The following is a 9484-nucleotide window of genomic DNA, read 5'->3' on the forward strand; positions in this document are numbered from 1 at the left end:
GGGAAGGGGTCATGGAAAAAATTGGAGGGGGCTAGCGAGAAGGAGATATGGCAAATCTCACCTAATTCTGATTAGACTAGCAGACTGGATGGTTCGGCAAAACAGTAATGTCCCTAAAGCAACTAAGATTGCAACTCAATCACTTGAATACTCATCACCTAAATATAACCAATTTTTGAAAAGCCACACAACTCACTTGTACTTTTCCACAGCACCTGGCTTCAGCAGTGTTGTGTAACAGAGGTTATGTGCCATCATTATAGATGGATACAGTGAGGAAAAATCCAGAGTTGTAATGGGGATATCATAATACCTGTTGGAGTAGAAAGCAAAAATTACTCTTTGTGAAGTACAGAATGTTGTGCAGCCTTTAGAACACAAACTTCTACAGAATAGACAGGGAATAAGAGAGACAGAGAGACACCCTGTTCAATGTACTCTCCAGCAGAATACAGGTCAAGGGCAAAGCCATACACGTATGAGTTACAGGGGAAAGAATATGTAACATTTATTTAATGTTCAAAATGAAAAGAAATTATTAAGGCTCACATGGTACAGGAGAAACATGACTTTGAATTTCATCCCTGGCCTTATGAAGACCAGGCACATGAATTACAACAGTCAACAATAATTCACTTGATATCACATATGGAATAACATACATTGTCGAAGCTCCTACCACGTCTTAGCTGGCTATAGCTCAGACACAGTTCAGGTAAGTTTCAAATTTAACACTAATCCAAGCACATTCACAGATAAGGTAAAGTGTTACGACTGGCCTCATGATTTTCACCCAACCCTCAGCAAGTTGCTTTGACACTACCTTCCAAACATGCTACCTCTACCATCGAGGACAAGTGAAGCAGGTGCAGAGAAGCAAGTTTCCCTGAAAATAACATATTCTGACTTGGAACTGTATTGCAGTTCCCCCAAAGTCACTGGGTGGCACGATGGCACAGTGGTTAGCACTGCTGCCTCACAGTGCAAGAGACCTGGATTCAATTCCCGCCTCAGACGACTGTGTGTGTGGAGTTTGCACATTCTCCCAGTGTCTGAGTGGGTTTCCTCCAGGTGCTCCGGTTTCCTCCCACAATCCAAAAACATGAAGGTTAGGTGAATTGGCCATGTAAGTTGCCCGTAGCGTGAGGTGAAGGGGTAAATGTAGGGGAATGGGTCTGGGTGGATTACGCTTCTGCGGGCAGGTGTGGACTTGTTGGGTCAAAGGGCCTGTTTCCACACTAAGTAATCTAATCTAATTACCAAAATCCTCGAGTTCACTTCCTAATAACATAGTCAAAGTACCCACACTACATGGAACACAGCTGGCCAAGGCACAGCTCATCACCATCCACATATGTGTAATTAGGGACAGATAACAAACACTGGTCTAAAAAAAAGTGTTCCCACTCCATAAAAGAATAAAAAACAAGAAATTTCTGATCTCATGCAAAATGACACTCCAGTGGGGATCACTCTAACAATGTATGCAAGCAAAAGGGATAAACAACTTTAAAATTCAATATCAAGAACCCAAATTGGTGAATGGTTCTGCAGGCTGCATGGGTAAGGGCACAATAGAAAATTACTGATCATCATTTGGCATTACGTTTCAGAAAAATTTTAAGCCTCCCTCAAATAAAATGAGTTTTATGGCATAATATGATAGTCTTTGATTGCCAGTGGAAGCAAAAACCATCTACTAATATCAGTTAGTAACTTGAAAACTCAGGTTTATACCCATTCCTCCCTGTTCTCTTCAGCAACTGAAGCTATTGATTAAGAAAAAGATCTTAGGAAGGCAGTTGCATAGGAAATATATTCTCCTAGTCACATCATTTACTCAAAGTTCTTAGCCCGAGGGGAAAAGAACATTTTATCTGCACAGACAACCAATTAAAGAGCTAGTGAGTGTTCCGTGCAGACAAACAATAAAACAGTCATTAATAAGAAGTTGCTGAAATTAAATAGAGAACACTAGTGTAATTAAAAGATCATTCAGCAGCAATGAGGAGATGCCAAAACATGGCTTTAAAAGGTTGAACACTACAAACAGAAAAGACTAAAGGAGGTTGTGTTAACGAGTGTGGAAAGAATAGAAGTAAACAGCGAAGTAATGTGCCAGGATTCCAATGCAGAATCACCCCATGTTCAGCCAAGTGGCAGATTACTTCAAACATTGAATAACCTAGCCGTTACCCTTTAACTGGCTCAATGACAGTGGCGCCAGTGTAGTCCTCTCCACCCTCTGTTTTGACCACAGGCATCACCAAGTCATGCTTCATTGCCTAGAAAATTAAGATTAATACAGCATCACATTTTACTTTAACAATTCATGAGAGGTTTTGCAACTCATTTCAAACAGTTGCTGTATTCTGTGGACTGAAACATCATAGGTTGAGTTCACAAGAGCCTGCATTACTTTTGCCTCTTTACAGACTTGCACTTGCATGAAATGCCTAAATACATTTTTTGTTAACAACTCTATTTGCAACCTGATCACCTTAGCATTACAAAACAGTTTGAAGGATTCACCTTCTCAGCCTCTCTTCTTGTCTAAGGCACAGCAACCCTCATGCTAAACCACCAACAGTCATCTCTCTAATGAAAGACCAGCCATATAGTTTAGTAAGACTCTGGCAATTTTACTTATTTTCACAATTGCTGTATTTATTTAGTACTTTTCAAATTGTAAAACTTTCTCATCTGTTTGATAGAGAAGGTTTTCACCAGCAGATGAACTGAGGTAGCAAATTTGGACAATGCTACAAAACTCGAAATAAATGAACTTTGTGATACAGTGGATATATAGTCAGAGGCTCAGTAATTTAAGCAGTCGAAAACTCTGCTGTTAGTACTAGATGTCAGTCAAACAGTGAAACAAGTCGGAGACTGTGGAAGGATCAAGAGAGATGGTGTTGAGGTAAATTTAGATATCAACATTATACATAACCAAATTGATTTTGTGTTTTTGGATAATACCATCAAAGGGCCGCAGGTAGACGTCACCTGGAAAGGGTCAAGGGACAACAGATAATAGCAGAAAGACAGGCCACATCAGTTGATTAGCTGGGCGTGACAATGTTTATAAAGGAACCAAACAAGGACAATCATACCCAGCTAGATGACAGATGTGAAGGGTTGAAACAGGATTGTGTTGTTAACTGTGCCAAAGACTATAGACAGATTGAGAAGGATTAACAAACTCCTCTATTTTAGCATGTTAGTGCTGAGTAATACCACAGTTTCCAATTTTGCTCTTTGGTTCAGCATTAAGTTAGTTGCCAATTAATGATCCAATAATCCAAAATTATACCTTACTAATCAATCTCTCAACAGCACATCCTGCTGCACCAAACTGAATTTATTTACAGCCAAAAGGCAGATAGGGCCATCTTTAGCGAGTCTGGGCTGAATTTATACTGACTTCAAAGATGAAAGTCACTCTACCAACCAGCACCTATCTGATTTATTTTTACCACACCTATAATTAGAATACTCAGCCAGTTTCACCTTGTCAAAATAACGGTTGCCACAGTTCACATTCTTCCCTCCAAATACAAAAACTATTGTTCAATTACTGCTGGGAACCAGAAATTGGAGAAGTTCTATGTGTCAAGCAGAAGTTGTGTCACATTCACTGCTTCACTCATCTGCAGCTAACCAATGACAATTTAAAAAAAAATCAACTTGGTTCTGACCTGTCGGAGCAACTGAGAGACCACTTTGATTTGCTGTCCTCGTGACAGGAGGTAGGGTAGGGGTACTCCTGTCACTCTGGCCATTTCCATATAGTTAATTACACACATCAATTTTTCCAAAAGCCGCAGGGGCAGGTAGGCATCCTTCAGGCAGTAGACAGCTAATCGCCTTCGTGTTTGCTCATTACCATTCTAAAGCAAAAAAGAACAATGGTCAGAAGATGGACAAGGTAGAGAACAAAAACAAACAGATGTGACAATGGAATAGAGAATGCAGTACAGATGAGGTAACTACCCAGATAGTAAATTTCAGATTTTAAAAGATTTAAAGTTGGTCCAGAATCACTTCAATAGATGAAATTACAATTAAAAATTATTTTCAATTTAGCTAAAATCTAAAATCAAGCTGATTATTCGACTGAGAAATCAGCCCTTAATCAATAAAATTGATTAAAATGTTTTAGAAAGGCTGGCAATTGCAAATCTACATGTTAGGCAGAACGCTTCTCACTTATTGTAACACTTTCTCTCTATTGCTTAACTGTGATTGCTGTGTGATGCAAGATGTCCAGGAATATATGGTTTGTGTGCAAGTTTTCATGTGACTGGAAGTACAAGCTTCCCTTCATGCAAAATATTTAAAGGTTGGATCTCAAAAAACCCACAGATGCCACTTATCTCTTGATACTTTTCCAGTCAGGAGTCTATTCCTTGTAGCTCAGCAAAGAAATAGCTTTAAAAAGTAATAAATCTATTGGGATGAATGCCAGAATGTTGTTTATAAAATTATCTGAAATGAAATCTGACACTAGTCTGTTCTGAAACTGAGTTAGTTAGCTATTTAGGAACTCTGCGTTCTCCTGAACCTCCCAATATCGCAAGATTCAAGAAATTCAAGAATCAAGTTAACCTACGAAGAAAGAAAGCACACTTCTTTTCCCCTACTCAGCAACGTATACGTCCAACTACTGGATACCTGCAGGTCTGAGATGATCGAGTGCTGAACGTCTTCCTTCTGCTCCTGCAGGAAATGGAAGCTCACTGCATTCAAAGTGTATGATCGCAGTTTGTAGTCCCGTAGCAACACCTAACCAAAACAAAAGTTACGGAAGTTAGTTCTAAGAAACAATCAGCAATCCACTATTTAAAACAGCTTATTTTGAAGTATAGTCATTGGTATTTCATAAGCAACATCAGTAATGAGATGAATGTCAAGTTACTTGACTTATCTTTTGGTGATGTTTATAGAGAAATAATGTTGGTTCAGACACTAGGATAATTCAATTATTTGAACAGTGCCTTGGGATCTTCTGAGAGGTCAGATACCTCAGTTTCATGTTTCATTTGAAAGATGGTACCTTCAACAACGCAGAACTCTGTCAATACTAAAGTGAAGTATCCGTGTGGATTATAATTACAGGTAAGGCCCTGTACTGGTTTCAAAAGCAGGAAACGGGCCATTCAAATTCTCAAGTCTGCACTGGAATTAAGAATGCGAGAGAAACTGCTTTCTAATTGCTCAATGGTCTTGTCACCCACCAAGAGAAAATCTTAGTTTCTAAATAGACCATTGAGCAATTAGAAAGCTACCCTACTGAATCTAGCAATTATTTTAAACTCCTTGATTGGATTACCATATAATTGCCTGTGTTCAAGGGTCTACAGGTCACATTTATGCAACCTGACCTCAGTGTAATCTTTTAGATTAGATTAGATTCCCTATAGTGTGGAAACAGGCCCTTCAGCCCAGCAAGTCCACATTGACCCTTTGAAGAGTAACCCACCTAGACACATTTCCCTCTGACTAATGCACCCAACACTTCGGGCAATTTAGTATTGGCCAATTCACCTAATTTGCACATTTTGTTGGAGGAAACTGGAGAATTCAGAGGAAACCGATGCAGACAGTCGCCTGAGACTGGAATTGAACCTGGGTCACTGGCGCTGTGATGCAGCAGTGCTAATCACTGAACTACCCTTAGGCTAAGGCATAATTCTGGTCTCTCAGTATTCTCCCGTTTCCAGAAGGAGTCTGAGCCAAGGCTCTGAAGGATCAGCTCCTCACTTTTGAATTACAATTTCTTTGAAATGAAGGCCAACAATCCACTAGAATCCAAGAGAATCTGCATCCTTTGTCTACTTCTCCAGATCATCTAGTCTTGCACTATTAAGAAAATATTCCCATTTTCCTTAAAGTCAAGGGATTGATCTTGTGTGTCTCCACATTGTACTACTTCTGTTACAGCTTGCCTCTTCAGTCTATCTTTGTCCCTTTCTAATTTCCTTCTCAAATCCACACATTTACAATAGTTCAAATGTTTAAGAGTTATCTGCAAACTTGGACATGTGATTATTTATTCCTTCATCCTGGTCAATAATATGGTGAAAAGATGAGGCCCCAATACAGTTTTCTGGAGAACATGGCTTGCCTCATCCTACCAATCAAAAAACATTTAATTGATATTCCATCTCCTTGCTGACAACCAACTATCAAGCTTAGATCACAAAGATGCCTGAATGCACATTGTCCAAATGTTGCTAATAACCTCTCAAGTGGTTCGTTATCAAATGCTTTTTGGAAGTCCAAGTAGAACAGCTCACTTAACATGCCAGTGGTCTCCTGAGAAAAATCTAGGTTAAATCTGGTATCTTAACAGCAGGTGAACAAACAAATCATTAAAAAACACAACTTATCGTAGAAGTGGATTTGTCATGATGATTAATGCTGCAAAATCTATTCACTTTACACACCTGTAGGAGATCAAACTGCACTCTTCCCTCAATGTTGATCACTTTATTCTCTCTGCGGCCCATCTGCCGGGACTGAAATGAGGAATCTCGGATTACAGACTTAATGCTGGGAATACGACCCAGGAATGGAAAAGTTGTCACCTGAAAAATTATGTAAGTTAGTCTTATTGTTTCAAAAAGGCTGTAAATCATAAGGATAGCCAAAAGAATGGTGTTGGTGTTCTTGATCATGCATGCAGTCGGAAATTAAAAAATAGGTGCAGGAGTAGGCCATTCAACTGATCATGCAATTTCGGTATCCCATTCTCACTTTCTCTTCAAAGCCCTCAATCCCTTTAGCCGCTAGGGCCACACCCAACTTCATCTTGAATATATCTAATTGAACTGGCCCCAATAGCCTCCTGTGGGAGAGAATTCCACAGGTTCACAGCTTCCTGAGTGAAAAAAGTCTTCCTCATCTCCATCCTGAATGGCTTACCCCTTATTTTTAGACTTCGACCCCCTAGTTCTGGACTTCACCAACATCAGAGTATTCATCTCGCATCTAACCTGTCCAGTTCCATCAGGATTTTACGTTTCTATGAGATCCCACCTCATACTTCTAAATTCCAGCAAGTGTAAGCCCAATCAATCCAGCCTTTCCCCATATGTCAGTCCTGCTATTCTGGGGAATCAGTCTGGTGACCCTCCATTGGGCTCCCTCAATAGCAAGAATGTCCTTCCTCAGACTGGGAGACCAAAACTGCACACATACTCAATATGTGGCCTCACCAAGGCCCTGTGTAACTGCAACAAGACATCCTTACTCTGATACTCAAATCCTCCCACTATGAAAGCCAGCATGGCATTAGCTATCCTCACGACCTGCCAAACCTGCACGTCACCTTTCAACAACTGTTCTACCATGACACCCAGATATCATTGCGCCTCATCTTTTTCTAAACTGCCAACATTCAGATAATTCTGGCTTCCTGTTTTTGCAACCAATATAGACAACCTTATAGTCATCCATGTTATATTGCATTTGCCAAGTATTTTCCCACTCAACCAGTCTACCCAAGTCACCCTGCAGCATCTTAGCATCCTCCTCACAGCATACACTGAAACCCAGCTTAGCATCACCTACAAATTTGGAGATACTGCATTCAGTTCCATCACCCAAATCATTAATGTTAAATTTTAACCAATCGCCAAATGACTGAATTCTGTTGGTCTAAGACTGAAAGTTATGTTCTTCCAATTGCAATCTGACTGACCTCAGAGACAGCAAGAATATAATTTAACATGCAATAGAAATGTTTCATTTCTTCACTTTCTTTCCTTAGAAAATAAATTTTGGTGAAAAATATTTGAATGGCTGAATGAGCAGAACTATACAGGGCCTGTGTAATTTCAATTCATGGATACCATATCAGCAATACCACTTTTGGGCTCAGATGTGACACTCTTAAAGATCAAAAGCTGATCTCAGCTCAGAATGAGCTATTTCGGATAGGTATCAGACTACTGATTCGTTGCTGTCTAAATCTACCTGGTGGCGCACTCACTAAATTTCTAATCTCAGTCAGAAAAAAGCATTCAAAACCCAGTCAAGAGACAAGAATCACCGAGTTGCACAGGCAACACTATAGAATCATAGAACACAGAAAACCATAATTCGACCCAAAGTGCACATGCCAGCACCTTAGAATATTAGATTAGATTAGATTACTTACAGTGTGGAAACAGGCCCTTCAGCCCAACAAGTCCACACCGCCCCGCCGAAGCACAACCCACCCATACCCCTACATTTACCCCTTACCTAACACTACGGGCAATTTAGCATGGCCAATTCACCTGACCTGCACATCTTTGGATTGTGGGAGGAAACCGGAGCACCCGGAGGAAACCCACGCAGACACAGGGAGAATGTGCAAACTCCACACAGACAGTCGCCTTAGGCGGGAATTGAACCCGGGTCTCTGGTGCTGTCGTGCTATATACATAGGCCCTGCAATTTTTCATCAAATTTTAACAAATTCTGCCGTGAATATGCTTCTAACACTCTTTTAGATAGTGTATTCCGGATCACAACAACTAGCCACGTACAAAGTTTCCTCATATTATCGGGTTCTTTCGCAAGTAATTTTATTTTGCATCTTCCAGTCTGTCACTCAAAGTTACCTCTCCATACTTATTCTTTTTAAAACCCCTCCTGACTTTGAGCACCTCTTTCAAACCTCCTCTTAATCTTCTCTGTTCTAAGGACAGCAATCCCAGCTTCTCAGTTTTCTCCACCCTGGTACATTTCAGAAGATCTTTCCAGTAGTCTTCAAAGTGTTAGAATCTTGCCTGGTAGCTTTTTAAGAATAACAATGGCAGAGACTTAATTGACTACCTTCTCTCTAGTCCATCCAGAGTGAGGGGTATGGGAAAGAAAACCAAGACATTCTCGTATACATAGAACATAGAAGAATACAGCGCAGTACAGGCCCTTTGGCCCTCGATGTTGCGCCGATCCAAGCCCACCTAACCTATACTAACCCACTATCCTCCATATACCTATCCAATGCCCGCTTAAATGCCCATAATGAGGGAGAGTCCACCACTGCTACTGGCAGGGCATTCCATGAACTTACGACTCGCTGAGTGAAGAACCTACCCCTAACTTCAGTCCTATATCTACCCCCCCTTAATTTAAAGCTATGCACCCTTGTAATACCCGACTCCATACGCGGGAAAAGGTTCACACTGTCAACCCTATCTAACCCCCTAATCATCTTGTACACCTCAATCAAGTCACCCCTAAACCGTCTTTTCTCTAATGAAAACAGCCCCAAGTGTCTCAGTCTATCCTCATACGATCTTCCTTCCATACCAGGCAACATCCTGGTAAACCTCCTCTGCACCCGTTCCAGTGCCTCCACATCCTTCCTATAGTATGGCGACCAAAACTGCACACAATATTCCAGATGCGGCCGCACCAAAGTCTTATACAACTGCATCATTATTTACCAACTCTTGTACTCAATACCCCGTTCAATGAAGGAAAACTT

General features: G+C 40.6%; 1 protein-coding gene across 2 annotated transcripts in view; it reads right to left on the reverse strand.

The window, feature by feature from the left end:
- pold1 (polymerase (DNA directed), delta 1, catalytic subunit) overlaps nucleotides 1-9484 on the reverse strand; it is a 109675-nt gene that overhangs the window by 62686 nt on the left and 37505 nt on the right. For both annotated transcript variants that reach the window (XM_043679658.1, XM_043679659.1), the window contains exons 11-15: nucleotides 6450-6590; nucleotides 4675-4785; nucleotides 3699-3890; nucleotides 2197-2285; nucleotides 197-313 (exon numbers count right to left, since the gene is read on the reverse strand). In XM_043679658.1, coding sequence (XP_043535593.1) covers nucleotides 197-313; nucleotides 2197-2285; nucleotides 3699-3890; nucleotides 4675-4785; nucleotides 6450-6590 — 650 coding nt within the window. The remainder of the gene's footprint in view (nucleotides 1-196; nucleotides 314-2196; nucleotides 2286-3698; nucleotides 3891-4674; nucleotides 4786-6449; nucleotides 6591-9484) is intronic.

This window comes from Chiloscyllium plagiosum, chromosome 39 (genome assembly GCF_004010195.1).
Source record: "Chiloscyllium plagiosum isolate BGI_BamShark_2017 chromosome 39, ASM401019v2, whole genome shotgun sequence".
NCBI lineage: Eukaryota > Metazoa > Chordata > Chondrichthyes > Orectolobiformes > Hemiscylliidae > Chiloscyllium > Chiloscyllium plagiosum.